Source organism: Octopus bimaculoides, chromosome Z (assembly GCF_046866305.1).
Source record: "Octopus bimaculoides isolate indiv1 chromosome Z, ASM4686630v1, whole genome shotgun sequence".
NCBI classification, from domain to species: Eukaryota; Metazoa; Mollusca; class Cephalopoda; order Octopoda; family Octopodidae; genus Octopus; species Octopus bimaculoides.
In genome coordinates, this window is record NC_142944.1 from 40,960,855 (window position 1) to 40,984,096 (window position 23,242).

General features: G+C 36.5%; 1 protein-coding gene across 1 annotated transcript in view; it reads right to left on the bottom strand.

The window, feature by feature from the left end:
* Window positions 1–17,742: 17,742 nt before the first annotated feature.
* LOC149132225 (polypeptide N-acetylgalactosaminyltransferase 10-like) overlaps window positions 17,743–23,242 on the bottom strand; it is a 127,877-nt gene continuing 122,377 nt past the window's right edge. Inside the window, exon 4 of the mRNA XM_089365229.1 lies at window positions 17,743–18,241. Coding sequence (XP_089221355.1) covers window positions 18,036–18,241 — 206 coding nt within the window. The 3' untranslated portion in view covers window positions 17,743–18,035. The remainder of the gene's footprint in view (window positions 18,242–23,242) is intronic.

The window sequence follows — 23,242 nt, forward strand, 5'->3', positions numbered from 1 at the left end:
AAGGGTACAGTGACGTGTGGCATATCAGTCCTTTGTCATCTCCTTTGTAAAGCACAGCATTTTGAGATCAGCCTTCAATGCTTCATCCCAAATTTTCCTGGGTCTTCCTCTCTCTCACAACTCCCCTTCGCCTTACGTGGTCCGCACTTCTATATATCTTTTATCTTTAACTCATTTCAATCATTAGACTGTGATCATGCTAAGGTATGAACAACTTTTAGTCGAATGAGTCAACCCCAGGATTTATATTTTCTATCAAAACCTGATATTTATTTTATTAATCTCTTTTCCGTATATATATATGACCAAATTTGTAATTCTATGTAAATAAATATTTTAATGTTGACAAAAACTAAAATTTTGTATATCAACAAACCTAAATATTCTGGGTTTTTTTTTATCTTTCTGTGAAATATATAAATTCATTAAATTCTTTATAAAAAAAAGTCTAAACAAATATTTTTATTACTAAATAAAAAAAAAAAAATTATAATGACTAGAGACGTAGAAATTTTGAGAAGGGAAAAAGAGGGAAAATAATGAAGGAATGATAGAAAGAAAGAGTTAGTAGGTGAATGAAGAAAAACGAAATTTATCACTAAGCAGAGAGATAAAAACAGGCAAAATAAATAGTGTGTGTGTGTGTGTGTGTGTGTGTGTGTGTGTGTGTGTGTGTGTGTGTGTTGTGTGACATCATCACTACATGAGAGTAAAACCACCTGTTATAATTATTATATTAAACACACAAGTATACGTGTTAAGTATTACATGTGCATTCTCTTTCTCACACATACATTCATATTCTGTATTAAGTAACGATCCAGATAAGAGATACTAAAAAAAAAAAAAAAAAAATGAAGAGTGCAACAGTTTAATGAGGTTAGTCCAATGAACTGTCACGGGAATTTGTGTAGGATACAGCCGCTAACTTAACTAACTTCAGACAAGTCAAACTGGGCCAGACCATATATATATATATATATATATATATATATATATATATATATATATATATATTTGTACAGATATATATATATAAATAAATATATATAAAATGCATGCATAACTGTATATAAAATACATGTAAATGCTTGAGCGTCCCATAACACAGTACTTGTTCCACATTTTTGCGTTGTTGTTTTTTCTTGCCTGTTTTGTTTAGGTTGACTATATATATACATACATACATACATACACACACATACAAACATATATATACACATACGCACATCTATATACATAGACATATATTATATCTACATATGCACATATACATGAATATATACACACACATATACACATACATACATACATACATACATACATACATACATAAATATATATATATAGGCGCAGATATGGCTTCACAACAATATGGTTCTAGATTCAGTCCTACTGTGTGGTACCTTGGCAAGTGTCTTTTACTCAGACTGACCAAAGCTTTGTGAGTGGATTTGGTGGATGGAAACTGAAAGAATTTGTGTATATAAGTAATAATTTAACTGAGGAATGGAGAAGACAAATGGACATCACAATTTTTTCCATAAATGTTTTTATTTGATATCTTATACAATGTTATGCAATCCCTTCACTTCTTCAGATGTATGATTTGAAGGCACCATTAACCAAATGAATGTTTCGGGATGAGTTCACCTGGGCATATCACAATATGCAAATAGATCGAATGCTTAGAAATTTCACTTAGGTTTTAAGATAATCAGCCTAATAAGTCAAAATGAAGTCAAAATAAAGCTGGTTGGAATTTATCTTATAGATCAAAATATTAACCAGAGAGTGACCATTTAATGACTTTTGCAATGACAAAAGCTGTAAGATTGTCAAAGAAAGTCTGTTTTTAATTTACCCAACACTTTGCCTGACAATCCCATAGAAACCACACACTTATCAACATACACAAATACATGTACAAACATGAAGACATCCATGTACTCACACGCAAAATTGCAGTTCTAAGATGGCCATACATATACCATATATATTATACATATGGAGGACACATACATGGATATACATGTAGACAAATACTTACACATACACATGCGCACACTCATCAATATACATACTTGCACAACAAAAAGTTACAACGTTGACATAGCCAGACACATACTAAATAAATTATACATAGACACATGTACAAATACATGAATATAAATAAACACATGCATATTCACATGCACATACATGGGCATACACACACATACATATATAGACATATATATATGAGCACACACATAAATACATACATACATACACATATATATAGACATATATATATGAGCACACACATAAATACATACACATATATATATACATATATATACATATATATATATATATATATATATATATATATATATATATATATATATACACACACACACACACACACACACACACACACATACACACACACACACACACATACTCACATATAAACACAAACATGTATGCTGTACACATCAAACATCAAAGAGGTCCATGTTTATACACACAAGGATCTATACACATACATACACGAAACATTCATTTGGTTGATGGTGCCTTCAAATCATGACACCTGAGGAAGCAAATGGACAACAAAATTATTACATAGTTCCATATAATATGACCTGTATATAACACTGTACGAGTTGCATAACATTGTATGAGATATGAAATAAAAATATTGTCTGTTCATGGAAACAACTGCAATGTCAATTTCATTTCTCCTCACCTCATTTAAATTATTACTTTCATTATAAACTCTGAGAGCCTAATTTAAGCCCACTGTATCTTATTTTGGGATTGTGTAGTGATCCTATTTATATCGATCAAAGTCTTAAACATCTCCTTTTGATTTTGGAATACTAAACTAGCCAGGATCCAGCATAATGTGCTAAGGAAGTGATATATTATATGAGGAATATGATACATGATATATGAGGAATATATTATACCCTCAGTTTCTCTGAGTGTGCATATGTGTGTGAGTATACATCTTTGTGTTTTCCTCCACCACTGCTTAACAATTAGTCTTTGTTTTTGTCCCCGTAACTTAGTACTTTGGTCAAAAAGTGACTGATAGTATAGACACAAAGCCATAACTTAAACGAAAATAAGTACAGGGGTCAATTCGTTCAACTAAAACCTCTTCAAGGTGATGTCACAGCTTGGCCGCAGTCCAATGACTGAAGCAAGCAAAAGGTAAAAGATATACATGCATGCACATACATGTAAATGAATATATATCAGGACCACTACACCAGGAAGAAATGATCAAGCTAAGTAACAATCTATTAAGAAACAACTACCCCAAAAACATACTATCCACTCCAATTATGAACAAAAGAGAGGATGAAACCCATAAACTGACCACAGTCTGTCTACTCTGTGACCATAATAATAATAATAATAACATCAAAAAATACCTTAGGAATGAGAACCCAGGTTTGAAATTTCCTCAAGACACCTGACGAAGTCTGGATGGTATACCAGCCGAAGTGTTGTGTTAATAACAAACAAACACCTGTCAAATGTAAATAATGTACATAATTCCTCATCTCTCAAATATATAACTGTATTTCTTCATTAGATGATAATAGATTAATTCTTCTCTCTATGTTAGTGGTCAGGTTTTCTAAAAATGTTATATGGATGGTTACTTTGATATGTGACATTGTTCTTAGGTTTATGGTAAAGCTGATAGGAGGAAGCATTAAGATAGGAGTTAATGTCTAGGAAGTTCACAGAGTTGTTATCGTTTCCCATGATAATGGATACTCATTGGGTGTTAAAAAATTCTGTAGTCTTTTTTTTGTAGAGTTCAAGTGGTACTGGTGATGGCTGGAGAGAGAGAGAGAGAGAGAGAGAGAGAGAGAGAGAGAGAGAGAGAGAGAGAGAGAGAGAGAGAGAGAGAGAGAGAGAAAGAGAGAGAGAGATTAGCCAGAAAAAACAAATTGTACTGACCCCCCCACCCCGAATGGGAAGACAAAAAATGTTGTTTATCCTGCACCTTTGCAATAAGTTTCAAGTCGACAAATCATATCATTGTTTTAATGAAAATTGTTCTTTGCTTGAAAAATATTGCTCAAGTTTAATAAAATTTAATATGTACTCAAATAAATACAGCTGGCAGTACAGTGCAAACAGTCGATAAGAGCTCGCCACAGCTGACAAAGTAAAGTATTGATTTTTTTCCAGCTGGGTGTGTGTCATGTATGCATGTGTACATGTATGCATATATATATATATATATATATATATATACACACGTATATACATATATGTATATACATATATATATACAAACACACACACACACACGTGTACATATATATATATATATATATATATATTTATATCATCATCATTGTCATTGTTTAATGTCTGCTTTCCATGCTGGTATGGGTTAGACCATTTGACTGAGGGCTGACAAGCCAAGAGGCTGCACCAGGCTCCAATCTGATCTGGCAAAGTTTCTACAGCTGGATGCCCTTCCTAATACCAATCACTCCAAGAGTGTAGTGGGTGCTTTTTACATGCCACCGGCATGAGAGCCAGTCAGGCTGTACTGGCATCGACCATGCTAGAATGGTACTTTTTACATGCCACTGGCATGAGACCAGTCAGCTGGCATTGGCATCGACCACGCTGAAGGGATTTGTGATTTGTCTGCCTTCTTACTTATTAAGACTTTGGTTTTTGCTAGAATAACTCATTAAATGCAAGTGATCCATCATCCATTCAGACACATTTCTCTCCTATGACATCATGATTCTCTCTCACACACTGTCTTGCAACATGAAACACTTTCGTCCTCATGACGCAGAACATTGGCAAATTTTTTCTAATCTGCTAACCCTCTGGCTAAGTAAAACTGTCTCCTAGCTTCTTTTCTGGCAATCTGATACAATTTCCTGCTCCCACCATTCTTCCAGTCCTTCCATGCCTGTTTCTTTTCCCTAATGGCCCTGTCAACTACATTGACTTTGCACCATATATATATATATATATATATATATATATATATATATATATATATATATATATATAGTATGCAACTATCTTGGTAGATACAAAGATATGTGAATGCATACACAGATTATATACATATGTGAATAAATATATTTGGGCTAGTTTATCTGCTTGTGAGAAAGTCTCTTAATGATTCCATGAAATAATGTTTCAATTCCTTTCCCTCATTGAGAGACACATGTTTCTCTCTATTTCCTTGTGATCCAGTGGTTAGGGTGTGCACTCACGATGGTGAGACCATGGTTTCAATTCACAGACCAGGCAGCAAGTTGTGTTGTAGAGCAAAACGCTGCATTTCACATTGCTCAATGGGTAGGAGAGTAGCAGAACTGTTAGTGTGTCAGCAGAAATACTTTATGGTATATCTTCTAGCTCTCTACATTTTAAGTTCAAATCCCACCTGCCTGGAGAAGACAACAAGAAATCACTCTAATATTCATCTCATATCTAGTTATAGTAGCTGAAGTCCCAATAATATATTTAACAGGAGCAAATAAGGGTATGGACCTTCCCAGATCATACAGAAGGTGCTGGAGAAGGTTCACATGCACAGGATCTGCCCAATGGCAGACCACCACAAATATATATATATATATATATATATATATATATACATACACACACAAACACATATATATATGTCCAACGTACTATCTGGTAGCGTCCACATCTCTAATGGTTTTTTCAAATGAATTACGTTATAACCTTATCCAACTATAGTTCTCATACTCGGTCATAATGTCTTAAGTTTAAGATGGTTCCCATACATTTCCCTGAGGAGAAGTTTACATTTTTAACGTTGACGATTCCTATGGATCGCATAATTCGTAATTCTTCGAAACATATGTCGGAATAAAGTATGCAGTTATAACATGCGTTCACTCCATTCCTTAAATTTATATATACTCAAATACCCAAAATATCAAGGAGTTTCTGCCTCACAGACAGGAATTACACCACAGTTATTTTGTGATCTTTGCTACCCTGGTTTCTATTAACCCATTTATTCTATCCGAATTATTATTAATTAGGATAAAATAAAAACATATAATTAAATATATATATATATATATATATATATATATATATATATATATAAAATTCTATCTTTCACTTCTTTAAGTTATGAGAATGTGGCCATGCTGGGGACCACCTTCAAGAGTTTTCAGTTAAATGAATTGACTCCAGTGCTTTTGGAAATTTTGATACTTATTCTATCAATAACTTTTGCTGAACTGTTAAGTTATAGGGGTGTAAACACACAAACACTGGTTGACAAGTAGTGGTGGGGAACAAACACAGACACAAACACACACACATATATAGTTCAACTCATGCCAGCATGCAAGGTGGACATTAAACGATGATGATGATGATATATATATATTATACACACACATATATATATATATATATATATATATATATATATATATATATACATACATACATACACATACAACCAACAGGTTTCTTTTCATTTATGTCAACCAAATCTACTTACAAGGTTTTGTTTGGCCTGATGCTATATCAAAAGACATTTTCCCAAAGTGCCATGCCGTGGGAGTGGCACTATAGTATCATTGTTAAGTGTTGCAAGTTTACAATGATACTGCAGCTATGATTATGAATGTCACAGAAAATATCATTATAAGACTTAATCAGTGTTAGCCTGGATGAGATGCATTTTGGCTTTATTAGGAAGAGGAATGACTGATATCATATTCTTTCTAAGACAGCTGCAATTGGAGTAAATGGCTAGGAGTAAACCACTATACCTATCATTCTTTAATTTGGTGAAGGTCTTTGATAGAGCCCCTTACATTGTGATTTGGTAGTTGCTAAGGAAACTATGATGAACCATTGCTGTAAGCTGTACAAGCTATGTATGAAGGAACAGCAAGCAAAGTGTATCTCAGCAATGAGATCAGTAAGAATTTAGGCTCAGGGTTCAGTTGTCAGTTACTTTCACGATTGTTATTTATAGTCCCCCAAGCTATAAGAGGAATTTAAGAACAGCTACCTTGGGACCTTCTATAAGCCAATGACATAGCTTTTATAGCAGGATCTATAAGAACTGAAGTAGAATTTCCAGACAAGAAAGCAAAACCTGGAACTAAAAGGCCTTAAAGTTAACTATGTAGAAAAAAAGAAAATAGAAATTGAATATGCTGAACCCTTTGTGAACAATGAACACATAAAAGGTGTTGTAGAAACACAGGTAAGCCATCAGAGAATAGATTTCATATGCTGCTGAAGTATGAACTCAGTAACGTGCACAGGAGATTCTTTCAAATGTGTAGTTTCCCAAGACATAGTTGATAGCTTTTATCACCTAGGTAATGTAATCAGTAGTGGAAAGAGAATATACTAAAAGTGTGGTAGTCAGAATAAGAATGGATTAGGAAATCTTCACAAAATCTTCACCTTCGCTGGCAACAAAGGGCTTCTATTTGTGCATAATGTGCATTGCTGCAAGGCTTCAATATAAACAACTTTTGAAAGCTAGAAAGAAATGAAGTGAGCATGTTTCGCTGTATGTGTCTTGTTAGTGCATATGAACAATGAAGGATAAGTGAAGTGAGAAACAAAATGGCTATAAGAGGAATCTGATGTAGAGAGAGGAAGAGAGGAGAAAACAATGGTATGGACATGTGATGTAAAGACTCTTTAGCCTTGCCTGATGCAAGACAATCTCTAAAGTTCGAGTGCCATAAAATAATACACCTAGTAGACTCTAGTTGGTATTAGGAAGGACATCCAATCAATCGAGATCTTGGAGAAGACATTCTATACATGGACATCTTAAAAAGAAATAGACAGGAGTGGACAAAAGTATATACACAGTTGCTTCACATGAGTGGAATGTTCTTTTTATTTCTCTGTTTCATTTCTATACTTAAGCAATTTATAAGTAAATAAGGGAATTGTGGGGAAGCCTAGTTCATTGGAAGTCCCCTTTTTTGATTTCTAAAGACTTAGTTTCACTTATATTAAGCAACTGTATACCTACTTTTGTCCACCACTGTATGTGTGTGTGTGTGTACACACACATACATATAAATACAAATACATATATATGTGAATGCACATATAGATATATATAATATATATTTAGAGAGAGAGAACCCAATATATACACACTGCCCCACAAACACATATGCATACACACACACACAGACACAAACATTTGCACAAAACACACATGCATAAACATACACACATACAGAAAAACATGCACACAGATACATACAAAATGAACATATACATTACCATGTGTATATTTTATGCATACTCATAAACACAGACATACACACATGCCCAAATTTGCATATAAATCTTTAAAATACTAAATTACTGTTATTAACATAGATAAAAGACTTAGATGTTATTAATGTAAAAAGGAGAAGCAGAAAATAAACAACCACCGCTACAGCAGCTGCTGCAACTGGCTCCGCCTCCAACCCCACACCTAATTGCACCCCAGCCACCTACAACTTCCATACCAACAGAAAAATAAATTGAAATTAAAAAAAACAAATTGCTTTCAAAAAGGGAATGATGGTTGTCGAGAAGTGCAATAGATTTTATTTCTAAATTACTAGTTAAGTTCTGAATTGATGTCGAGATTGATGGAATTGTTAAAGATCTATATGTCTGTTCTACAGACCATTCCATGTTCTATAGTGTAATTTGTATACTCCATAAAATATTCCATATGTTCTACAGATCAATCTGCATACACTATTAAGCATCACATCATCATCATTATATAACATCTGTTTTCTTTGCTGGTATGGGTTGAACAATTTAATAGAAACTGGTAAGCTGAAGAGCTACACCAGGCTCCAATGGTCTGTTTTGGCATGATTTCTATGGATGGATGCCCTTCTTAATGCCAACCACTTTACAGAGTGAACTGGGTGTTCCTTACGTGGCACCAGCACCGGTGCTTTTTACGTGGCACCATTCACACATACTTTTTACAGGGAACCAGCACATATACTCTTTTACTTGTTTCAGTCATTTGACTGTGGCCATGCTGGAGCACCGCCTTTAGTTGAGCAAATCGACCCCAGGACTTATTCTTTGGAAGCCTAGTACTTATTCTATCGGCCTCTTTTGCCGAACCTCTAAGTTACGGGGACGTAAACACACCAGCATCAGTTGTCAAGCGATGTTGGTGGGACAAACACTGACACACACAAACATATACACATACATATATATATATATACATATATACGACGGTCTTCTTTCAGTTTCCGTCTACCAAATCCACTCACAAGGCTTTGGTCAGCCCAAGGCTATAGTAGAAGACACTTGCCCAAGCTGCCACGCAGTGGGACTGAACCTGGAACCATGTGGTTGGTAGGCAAGCTACTTACCACACAGCCACACCTACACCTTTGGATTTAAAATGTGTAAGGATAATGTTGTATAATGTTGTATATATGTTGTATAATTTTATTTTGTAATATTCTGAATAGCATTCAATAATTTTGCATATCAATACAGTAGTAACCTATACACAGACCACAGAAAAAAATGCACTTAATTTCACTATTTTTGATAAAAGTTTCAACAGCAAATAGACACACCAATTTGAATTATGATGGTAATAGAAAGAAAAAGCAATGAGCTATCAGCTAAACAAAGACATGACTAGCATCTGCTTAACTTTAGTTTTGCTACAGCAGTGGCCATGTAAAACGTGGGAGATTTTCCTACTGTACATTATTTAATCTCTATACAGATGAAGGCGAAGATACAAATAGTAGTGTAGCATACTACCACCATCACCACTACCAAATCATTATCATCATCACAATGGTACTTGCTTTGCTACCATATGGGCAGGTCTTCTCTAACAGCATATCTTTGCTTGTTGTAGTTCTTCGTCACTGAAGTTCAACAAACTGAAATCAGCTTTAACCATTTCCTTTCCCAAAGTCTCCTCCTACCTGGAACTTCTTTATTCAGCTGTCATTATTCTTACACATTTTAACACTCCAAACCAATGCAGATATCTCCTCTTGTGTATTACATCACATTCTTCTCTTAACCCATTTGTGCAGTGTTATTCATGCACACTAGGTACCTTATCAATTAATGATAGCCGAGTCTGGTAAGAAGAGTCCAATGAGATACCATTCCTTATGTTGTTCAACCATTGTTTTAGAAGCTTATTTTCATCCATGTACAAGTATACAGGTCTTGTGCAATGTAGCTCATATAATTAGTTATGTATAATGTGATTTGTAGGAGCAATCCCACTATGTGGAATCTTGGGCAATTGACATCTTATTATAGCCCCAGGCCTACAAATGCCATGTGAGTGGATTTGGTAGATGGAAACTGAAAGAAACTAGTTGTGTGTGTGTCTTTGTGTACCTCCCCACCACCACCAATACCACTTGTCAACTAGTCTTGGAGTGTTTATGTCCCTATAACTCAGTGGTTCATCAAGAAGGAGTCCAATAAAATAAGTACCAGGTTTAAAAAAAAATATGTCCTGGGATCAATTCATTCGACTGAAGTTCTTCTAGGCAGTGCCCCAGCATGGCCACAGTCTAATGACTGAAACAAGTAAAAGATAAAGATAAAAATAAAAACCATACATAGTCAGACAGACTGACATATATAATCATCATCCTTGTCTTCTATATAATATATATATATATATATATATTTATAGAAATATATATACATACATATATATATATATATATATATATATATATATATATATATATATATATATATATATATATATATGCAAGCACACATGTGCATGAGTGTGTGTTTAAATTTCCCATTAGCACATCACCTGCTTATTTCGTGTCTTCATTGACATGTGAAATAAAAGGTGCCTTACCTGAAAAACAGGTACAAGTCGGTGGCATGAATAGCATCCACCAGCAAAGCTATATCTCAACAATATACTTGACTAAGTATATTGCTAGTATGGCAAAATGGACATAAACATGAAAGAATACACACACACACACACATATATGAGTGTGTGTGTGTGTATGTACGTACGTATATGTGTGTATATATATATATATATATATATATATATATATATATTCTTTTGTTTCTTTATTTTGTTTCAGTCATTTGACTGCAGCCATGCTGGAGCACCGCCTTTAGTTGAACAAATCAACCCCAGGACTTATTCTTTGTAAGCCTAGTACTTATTCTATCGGTCTCTTTTGCTGAATTGCTAGATTACAGAGATGTAAACACACCAACATGGATTGTCAAGCAATGGTGTTGGAGACAAACACCAACACAAACACATACATACATATATATATATATATATATATATATATATATATATACAACGAGCTATGTGGTGGTAAGCAAGCTACTTACCACACAGCCACTCCTGCACCTATATCTATGTATATATATACACACATACATGCTGTGTATGTATATTTACATGTATATACAACACACATATGTATACATGTATACATACAACATACACACACACACATATATATATATGATATATGTATGTATGTATGTATGTATGTATGTATGTATGTATCTGTGTGTGTGTAGGTGGGGAGATAATAAGTTAAATGTCTTGGACAAGTACTTTATGCAGCATTTGGTTACTTCCTATGCTGACTCAGTCATGCGTAATCTCACTCAAAAGATCCAGTCACCATAGCAACAAGTCCAGTGCCACATATAGTGTTTTTGTAGAAGACATTTAACTATTCGATATCCTAGTGCACATAACACTAAGTAGGTATTGGTAGGATGTACAATTCTTCACAGTAAGAATCATATAACTGATGGTTGTCAGTCATCAATATTGAAATGAATACTTCCCAATGAAAAGCTAAACTGCCTTATCCCTCTAAGTGGAAATTTGCTGCAGGGAGAATGGACAGCAGGAGAAATCTTGAAAAGAAGCATATCTATCAAGTGAATGTTTTGACTCATTAATTCCTAACACTCTAAGAAAATGGAGCCTACCTAAGTCATGACTCCTGGGTGCCCTTCTGCTGTGTGTAAAATGCTGCCTATAGTTAGTGATTAAGCTCAGAACCTATGGGTGATTTTATTTCTCTGAAATAAGGTGTATACTGCTTGATCACAAACACCATTAGAAGAACTTGCATGAGCTTTTCAAGCAACTTTCAGTGTTCTATTTCAGCATCAGATATTATTTCTTTGATCTTAGCCACAATAAACTCTTCTATACCAGGAATATTTGATCATTCATCCATTCTATGTAACAAGAAACTGGATTGAAGGGAGCTTCTTGAGATAACAGAGAAGCCTGTAAATGGTTGCTCAGAAATAACAGCCAAAAGTCATATAAAATCAAAATTAGCATCTTTTAAATGCAGTCCTACATACACTATGTTTGAAAGAAAGATGAAATGGTCATCACATGAATGGCAGTTCCTTTACTGCCCACAAGGAGCTAAACATAGAGGGGACAAACAAGGGATTAAGTCAATTACATCGGCCCCAGTGCGTAACTGGTACTTAATTTATCGACCCCAAAAGGATGAAAGGCAAAGTCAACCTCAGCGGAATTTGAACTCAGAACGTAGCGGCAGATGAAATACCGCTAAGCATTTCGCCCGGCATGCTAACGTTTCTGCCAGCTCGCCGCCTTAGGTCTGTTGGACCTGGGGTTAAAGGAAGTCCTAGACACATTATGCATAACTAAGAGCTTCACAGCTAGAGCATCTTTGCTTAAATAAATACAAGAATGGTCATAGCTGGAAAACATGGAGTTAAACATAACAACACAGAAAGATCCAATAGATAATGCAGTCCTAGACACAATATGATTGAGTAACAGGTAGGATGATCACAGTTTGAACACGTTTGATCACAAGTTTGTTTGATCAGATCTGATCTGGGCATAGCAATATAGAAGGAAACATTAGGTGATGTAGTCCTAAATACATTTTGCTTGACTAATAGACAAAAGAGTCATGGTGGCTGGAATGATTTATAGGTTTGCTTGATCTCAACTTGGGTTTAAATGAAGGACTCATTTGATAAAGTAGTCCTAGTTACACTATGCCTATATCAAAGGACTGGTTGAGATGGACTATGACACAGAAGTCATAGCACAAAAATCCTCTATGAAATTTCAAATTTTGAATCCAGAAACTATAGAGGTACAAAGATAATTGATTATTTGATTTTGAGTTTGAGTATTCTCAGTCTCAAGTTTCTTCCTTAATGGTTCAGTTAAATCAGTGCTTCTCAACTAGGGTCCAAATGACCATAGGGGGCCCATATAAGATTTTGTTGTTATGGTTTATCAGTTATACTTCTACAATACACATAATATTTTAACAATATTTTTAATATAATTCTTAACAATATTTGATTTAAATAGAATGGCTCTGGAGGTTCTCTTGAGTAAAATAGGAATTAAAGGGATCTATAGGAAAAAATGGTTGAAAATCACTGAGTTTAATGGAGGTGACAGCACTGATGACCTTGACAGGCTCTTGGTTATTGAGGATATGTACACAACTTGTGTTCAGTTGGTATAATTGAACTACAGGTAAAAAAAACATGTATGAGAGAATTCCAGAAGTTTGACATTTGTAGGTTTGACATTTGGATATTGTGCCTATTGTAGGGGCAAGAGGCAGGCAGACAGAAGCAGCATGAAGGAGATATCATTTATTAAGGTCCAAGAACAAAGGCTGATGTAGTAGAGGTAGAAAGAGAAATGAGAAAGGTATTTGTGGGCTGAAGGGTGTTGTGTATTCATGATTTATCAAACAGTGGCATGGTTTTCATTGAAACACAATCAAGAGTATCTGGTCCAGCTCTGGTCCAGATATGTGAGCAGTATCTGATCATAAGTCTCCTTTGTGATTTGGCAGAGCTACCACAGCTATTCATGGGGGAGGAAATTTCTTCTGGAGTCATAAGGAAAGATCATCAATGATTAAGAAGTTTAACATTTCTAATAAATTAATTGAGAGTAATAATTACACGTTGCCTGAAATACTTGTTAGTTATAAGAGGAAGTGGACGAGTTGATCCAGTCAAACCTAGTACTTCATAGATATTTTATTTCATTGATCAGAGAAGGAATTTTAAGGGATCTGAACTGAGAATAAAAAGGGATGGGCTGTGTAACTTGTTAATACTCAAAGGCACTTTGTTTGTAATCCTACCAATTCTGTATTTCACAGCCCTTCTTTCAACAAACACCCTTCTTAAGGTATCAGTTACATAAAAGCATCTAAACAACAAAGGGTATGCTTCCAAATGGATCAGGTTCCAATATTTTGTTTGGCATGTGAAAGTTGCAACTATGTTATTCCCTTTATGAATTTCGGACACACCCTGCAAAGATTCCATTGCTTTAACGTCAGTATTGAATCTCAATTATACATTCATATATATATATATATATATATATATATATATATATATATATATATATATATATACATACATATATATATATATATATACACACACACACACACATATATATGCACAGTTCTCACTAGCCATTTTTTGAATCAGTCAATGTTTCCTATGGTCTTCTCTATAAGGCTGACAAAGTGACTTAGGTTCTTTAACCCTTGGTGATAGAGTAATGAGTCACTGATGAAGATTGATTAAATCTGAAATCAGCACTGATACGACTCCATCTCATTTGTCATAGGGAGAGAGTCTGTCTCCTTAGTCAGTCGTGGTTGAAGCCAATGGCAATTCTATTGAATAAATTTATTCTTTAATATTTCAAGATATTTTTATGTTACTTTGGTAAATATATCTGTTAAAATGTCAGTGATATTTGCATTTTTGCGTAATTTAGACGACAATTTATTCACTGCATCCTGTATATGGAATCATATTTTCACATGATGATGTATGTGCAAGTGAGTATACATATATATGTATATATACATGTGATCATCATTATCAGCCTTTAACATCCATTTTCCATGCTGGCATGGGTTGGACAGGTGATGAGGCTAGGAGCTGCACCAGGTTCCAATTGTCTGTGTTGGCATGGCTTCTGTAGTTGGATGTTCTTCCAAACACCAACCATTTTACAGAGTATATTGGGTACTTCCACATGGCATGCATATGAAAATGCCCACCCGCCCATCCATCTGTCCATCCAGACAGACAGACAGATTTATGTACATGACTGTATTTGTACATATATTCATTACTGAGTCTTATACATGTAGCCGTGGCCTATGCCAGTGCAGTATAACTGGCCCATCTAAGAATACCCTTCAATCATTGAGCAATAAACTGCCCAAAAACCAGTTGAATCAAGTGAAGTCATTGTCGTGGTCGATGACAATACTGCCTGACTGGCACCCATGCCAGTGGCACGTAAAAAGCGTCATTCAAGCGTGGTCAATGCCTGTGCTGCCTCACTGGTTCTATGCCAGTGGCATGTAAAAAGCACCATTTAAGCACGGTTGATGCCAGTGCCACCTGACTGGCTCCCATACTGATGGCATGTATAAAGCACCATTCGAGCATGGTTTCGGCAAAAGAGACCGATAGAATAAGTACTAGGCTTACAAAGAATAAGTCCTGGGATCAATTTGCTTGACTAAAGTTGGTGCTCCAGCATAGCTGCAGTCAAATGACTAAAACAAGTAAAAGAGTAAAAAGGGTAAAGAGTATATATATAGTTCAAATATATAGAAAACAAAAGACGAAGATAGGGGAGGGAAGAACAACAACCAGGTTTGACGCTCAGGAAGAATGGAGAAGTCTTTGGCATTTTGAGCCTATGCTCTTCGAAAGAAAGGGATGAGAGAAAGAGAGAGAGAGAGAGAGAGAGAGAGAGAAAGAGAAGCATAGGGAGAAAAAATATATCAGTATATATATATATATATATATATATATATATATATATATATATGGGAGAATATACAAATAATAACAACAGACGAGGACAGGTGGTGTAAATAACAAAAGTATATATTAGTATGACGCTCGGGAATACGGAAAGTCTTTGACGTTTCGAGCTACGCTCTTCAACAGAAAGAATACGGAGACAAGGAGAAAAACACGGAGAAAAAAAATTGAATAGTGTTCAGTCAACAGTCAATCATAATATATATATATGTATTAGAAGTTAAAATTTAATGCATGTGATATTCAAAGTCAGGAAATCTTAATTTCCAGTTCACACACAATATTTTGCCACTCTAATTTCAGTTTCAGTCTCTCTTTCTTTCTCCTCTCTCTCTCTCCCCAGTTGTTACATCCTGAATGTTCTACTAACTCTAAGGTCAAGGCTAGAAGGGCTAAAACTGTGTTTCTGTCTGCAACTACAAAAGGTGCCCAGAAGCAGTTAACAGAAGTACAGTACATGCTACTACCAGGTCATAACCACTTGTCAGTGATGGGGTGGCTGTCTTATTGTTTTCATTGTTTTTCTTTGATTTTATTTCCTGTTACCTTTTCTATTGTTCTTCAATAGTTCAGTTTAGTTTAATATATAACAATACAACAACGAATAGAGGACAGATTCTGAAAAAAAAAAATACTGTAAAAATAAAAACTGTGTTTGTAATGTATTAACCTTATTTATCACTAAGTTGCATTGACATTTAGATTAGAAAAAGGAAAATAAATGCAAGACTTATTTACAATGCTATTTAATTTAACAGCGTAGAAAGTATATTTGAGTAATTATTTATTGTATTATAGCATTATTAATATATAGCATTGTTATAGTAACATTTCACAATTAGAATTAATAGAAGGAATAACTAAGCAACCAAGGGCTAAGTTTCTTTTATCTATGTGTGTGGTGAAGGCATGTAGCTTAATGGTTAGAGTATTTGACTCATGAACATAAGGTCATGAGTTTGATTTCTGGCAGTGCATTGAGTCCTTGAGCAAGGCACTTTATTCCACATTGTTCCAGTCCACTCAGTTGGCAAAAATAAGTTGTACTTGTAATTCAAAAGACCAGCCTTGTCACATTCTGTCTCATGCTGAATCTTCCTGAGAACTACATTAAGGGTACGTGTGTATGTGGAGTGCTCAGCCACTTAAACGTTAATTTCACAAGCAGGAAGTTCCCCAGATTGGATCAACTGGAATCACTCATCGTCATAGATAATAGAATTCCAGTTGTTGAGCAGGTGTGGGCATGTGTGTCTGTGTGCATTTGTATGAGTTTTGTGTGTGTGTGTGTGTTCCTGTGCTATTTCATTTATGAGTATAAGTAATTGGGGAAAACAAATCGATGAATTTAATGACTTAACTCTTTAGCTTCTCATATGTTATGTCTAGTAAGTTAGTATAGGAAAGAATTAGCTTATAATCCATTGATTAAAAAACAACAAAACAAAATGAAGGAATGTTGCATATTCATGGATATGGAGAAGAGAAAGTATCAATGTATTATTATCATTATTATTATTATTATTATTATTATTATTATCATTACTATTATTATTGAAGGCAGCGAGCTGGCAGAATTGTTAGCATGCTGGATGAAAGGCTTAACAGTATTTTGCCTGTCGCTATGTTCTGAGTTCAAATTTCACCGAGGTCAACTTTGCTTTCATCCCTTGGGGGCAATAAAATAAGTACCAGTTGAACACTGGGGCTAATGAAATTGACTCATCCCCTCCCCTAAAATTACTGCCCTTTTGACAAAATCTGAAATCATCATTATTATTATTATTATTATTATTATTATTATTATTATTATTCATAGTAATTTTACAGGATAAAGAAACTCTGAAATAAACAACACTGCAAAACGCTAAGAAGCAGGAAAATACACACTAACATCACTTCAATCTGAAGATAAGATTGTGAAAGTCTCAAAACATTGATGATGGATCCGAGAATTTTACAGTATCAAACAAACCACAAGGATATCATATGGAAAATATGAGTAAAAAAAAAAACCCCAAAAAACAGAAAATAAATAAAACTAATTTACAGAGGTGTTTATAATAAGCATGTGTTTGTGTAGAAAATTATTATGCAGTAAACTTACCTAAGAGAGGAGCTAACCAATTTACATTTGCCTCAACATGTGAATCTAAAAAGATCAAAACTTGACCAGTCGCCGCTTTAGCTCCAAGAAGCCGAGTTCTAATCAAGCCTTCTCTCTGCTTAGCATGAATCACTTTGACATTGGTGAATTTCTCTTTCACATACTTATCTAATGGTTCCTTGCAATGTTCTGCGGATGAAATACAGAAAAAAAAGATATATATATATATATATAAATATGTGTATTTGTAAGGCAAATAGAAATAAAAAATTTAAAAAATGAAATGAAATGAATAAGACATATGATTAATTTTCGCAAAATTCATTGTGATTAATAATTTTCTTGTACAAAAATTAATAATGAAATTTTTAATGACATGATGTGGTAGATATTAACAACAATGGTGGTAGTGGCAGCGGCTGCTGCCACCACCATCACCACCTTCATCATTTGTACACTCAGCTCGTTGTCCACTTCCTCCATATATCTATTCCATGTAACCTTGTATAGGGGTGTTTAAACTGAGAAAATTCAGGCCCACTACCCTAAAAAAATAGTGGTGAAGTTATTTGTCCCATTTCCCTTGTTAGTTATCAATGAAAAAACAAAACAGTCTCTCTGTGCATATTCTGTTGGACAGGTTTAAAAATGCTTAAAGCCAGCTCAATTTTATTAAGTATGGTAATATGTCCACCCTGTTTTAGTGCTCACAAATCTAGTTTACCCACAGTGGCATACAGCATCCACATCTGGGATGGTATTGCTTGCTGCAACACACACATATCCTGGATGGGTCATTAGCAATGGACGTACTCATTAACAATAATAATAATCATCATCATCATCATCATTGTTTAACGTCTGCTTTCCATGCTAGCATGGGTTGGACAATTTGACTGAGGACTGGTGAAACCAGATGGCTACACCAGGCTCCAATCTGATTTGGCAGAGTTTCTACAGCTGGATGCCCTTCCTAACGCCAACCACTCAGAGAGTGTAGTGGGTGCTTTTACGTGCCACCAGCATGAAGGCCAGTCAGGCGGGTACTGGCAACGGCCATGCTCAAAATGGTGTATTTTACGTGCCACCTGCACAGGAGCCAGTTCGGCGGCACTGGCAACGATCTCGCTCGAATGACTTTACACGTACCACCGGCACAAGTGCCAGGAAGGCGACGCTGGGCACAGGTGCCATCACGATTTCGCTTTCGCTTGCCTCAATAAGTCTTCGCAAGCTGAGTTTCTTGTCCAATGAAGGAAGGGTACGCATAAGTGGGCTGGCTACACCTCTGGTAGAGGCCTTGGATTTAGATCTCACTTGGCTTGCTGGGTCTTCCCACGCACAGCATATCTCCAAAGGTCTCGGTCAGAAGTCATTGCATCGGTGAGGCCTAATGTTCGAAGGTCGTGCCTCACCACCTCATCCCAGGTCTTCCTGGGTCTACCTCTTCCACAGGTTCCCTCAACTGCTAGGGTGTGGCACTTTTTCACACAACTATCCTCATCCATTCTCGCCACATGACCATACCAGCACAATCGTCTCTCTTGCGCACCACAACTGATGCTTCTTAGGTTCAACTTTTCTCTCAAGATACATACACTCTGTCGGGTATGCACACTGACAATAATAATAATAATAATAATAATAATAATAATAAGCAGGATGGGCTACTTGACCTGAAGAAAATTCTAACTGGGCCCCACCTGCGAGGTCATGCGCTGTTTATCTTGATATGAGATCACCATGTCGCGCACATATGGTTGTGATGCATGTGCCTGGTGTACCCTTGGACGGATAGTCATGATGTGTATATTTTACCCCAGTGTCACTTTGATGGCATGAACTGCTCGTTCACTCAATAATAATAATAAAGTGGAAACGCTATACCAACAGACTTGATACCTTGTGGTATTTTTAAAATTCTGTGTCCTGAGTTCAAGCCCCACAGTTGCCTCCCTGGATGGTAGTCTTAGCTCATTGCTCCATTTAACACCACCACAGCCACTATCCCACCACCTGGTCCTTGGTAGTCTTGAGTAGTTGCACTGATTACAAGCACCCAAGACTTTAGAGGTTGCAAACTTTAACCAATAGGTCATTTGGTAAGAAGTTTCCCAACCATATGGTTCTGGGTTCAGTTCCACTACACAGCACCTCAGGTGAGGGTCTTCTGCTGTAGTTCTGGGCCAACCAAAACCTTGAGAGTGGATCTGGTAGATGGAAAACAAAGGGAACCCATCAAATATATATGTATATAACAATGTGTGTGAATCTTTGTGTTTGTCCCCCAAAACTGATTGACAACCAGTGTTAGTTTGTTTACATCCCCATAACTTAGTGGATCAGCAAAAGAGAACTGATAGAATAAGTACCAGGCTTTAAAAATACAGGAAAATAAGTACTGGGGCTAATTTGTTCAATTAAATCCTTCAAAGAGATGCCCCAGCATGACCACAGTCCAATGACTGAAACAAGTAAAAGGTAAGATATATATATATATATATATCATCATCGTTTAACGTCCGCTTTCCATGCTAGCATGGGTTGGACGATTTGACTGAGGACTGGTGAAGCCGGATGGCAACACCAGGCTCCAGTCTAATTTGGCAGAGTTTCTACAGCTGGATGCCCTTCCTAACGCCAACCACTCAGAGAGTGTAGTGGGTGCTTTTACGTGTCACCCGCACGAAAACGGCCACGCTCGAAATGGTGTCTTTTATGTGCCACCCACACAAGCCAGTCCAGGGGCACTGGCAACGATCTCGCTCGAAAATCCTACGGGAGCCAGTCAGGCGGTACTGGCAACGGCCACGCTCAAAATGGTGCATCTCATGTGCCACCCGCACAAGAACCAGTCCAGGGGCACTGGCAACGATCTTACTTGGCTTGCCGGGTCTTCTCACGCACAGCACATTTCCAAAGGTCTCGGTCAGTATAGTCATCGCCTCGGTGAGGCCCAATGTACGAAGGTCTTGCCTCACCACCTCAGCCCAGGTCTTCCTGGGCCTACCTCTTCCACGGGTTCCCTCAACTGTTAGGGTGTGGCACTTTTTCATGCAGCTATCCTCATCCATTCTCACCACATGTCCATACCAGCGCAATCGTCTCTCTTGCATGCCACAACTGATGCTTCTAATGTTCAGCTTTTCTCTCAAGATACTTACACTCTGACGGGTATTCACATTGACATTACACATCCAACGGAGCATACTGGCTTCATTCCTTGCGAGCTTACGTATGTCCTCAGCAGTTACAGCCCATGTTTCACTGCCATGTAGCATGGCTGTTCGTATGCATGCGTCATACAGTCTGCCTTTTACTCTGAGTGAGAGTCCCTTTGTCGCCAGCAGGGGTAAGAGCTCTCTAAACTTTGCCCAGGCTATTCTTATTCTAGCAGCTACACTTTTAGCGCACCCACCCCCACTACTAACTTGGTCGCCCAGATAGCGGAAGCTATCGACTACCTCTAGTTTTTCACCCTGGAATGAGATTGTTCATATAAGCAGTAGAACCAGATCTCTGGTTTGAGGAGATAGACAAAGAGAGAGAGAGAGAGGGAGAGAGAGAGAAAGAGAGAGAGAGAGAGAGAGAGAGAGAGAGAGAGAGAGAGAGTCAGTTATATCATATGATTACTCTGTATCATCTGTTTATTTTATCAAGCATAAAATTATGAACAGTAAAGTTAGTTAACTAGGACAGAATGTAGACAGACCTTACTTAAATACTGCAAGGTATTTTAACCTGGCAGTTTACCAATTCTACCACTCTGCCACCTCCTTAGATAACGATTTCTAAATTTGGCATTAAGCCACACATTTTTGAGAAGAGATAGAATTGTTTTAATTGATATTGGTACTTGACCAGTCAAGTACTTTATTGATTTTTACAAGAAATGATGAAATAACAAAACTGCCCCTAGCTTTGAAATTTTAAAATTCAAGTCCTAAAAGAACATAGGTGCAAGCAACCTTGACTGAACAGCTAGGAAGTTTGTTTTGTGACTGTGTTGAGGAGTGTCTGATCTAACTGATGAGGTCAATAAGGTTGGGCAGTTGGGAGTTGATCACATGACACTTAACCACAGGAGTGGGAAGGAAACAAGATAGCATGAACCACACAGTACAATTTGATACCTGACATTAAAATAGATAACATCACACACACAGCATGCATACACTCACACACAAAACACTATTACCACCCAACTCCTCTTATCATCCACATTGTGTCCGCCCTATTCTCTCCCTCCACCCTTACCCACCCAAAGCTTCACACTAACCACACCTATCTCTGAACCCCCCACCTCTCTGTTCATGTCTTTCACCACAAATGTATTGAATTTCAGTAGTTAAAGAGGTTCAATAATAGTATCAACACCACTGGTTTAGGCAAGCCAGTGAAAGGCTTGTACTTACAATGCGAAAACATCTTTCCAAGAGGTTCATATTATTTAGTTTCTCTATCATAAAACACTGTCGCCGAATGTCAGGACATGTAGTAAGAATGGAAGCATCAAGGTTCCCATGTCAAGTCTTCTTCAATGGATTCACTTCAGGGAAAAGACCACGGAGATACAAGGACCAACTCAAAACAACACTGGGAACTATTCAATCTTAGTCACAGATTTCTTTATTAATTTTTTTTTAACTAAACAGTTTGAAACTTTGGAGAGTGGTTGAATGTGTCATGTTGAACACGGTTTACTCTTAACGTTTTTGCCAAGAGTTTGTATTTTAGAAGTTATTTCGTGTTAAAGTTGTCATATTTGGGTAATTTTAACCAATCAATGACGATGACGTGTATTCAGCTGAAGTTGTTGTTGTTGTTGGCACTCCGTCACTTACGACATCGAGGGTTCCAGTTGATCCGATCAACGGAACAGCCTGCTAGTGAAATTAATGTGCAAGTGGTTGAGCACTCCACAGACACGTGTACCCTTAACGTAGTTCTCGGGGATATTCAGCGTGACACCCTGTGACAAGGCTGACCCTTTGAATTAGAGGCACAACAGAAACAGGAAGTAAGAGTGAGAGAAAGTTGTGGTGAAAGAGTACAGCAGGGTTCACCACCATCCCCTGCTGGAGCCTCTTCGAGCTTTAGGTGTTTTCGCTCAATAAACACTCACAATGCCCGGTCTGGGAATCGAAACCACGATCCTATGACCGCAAGTCCACTGCCCTAACCACTGGG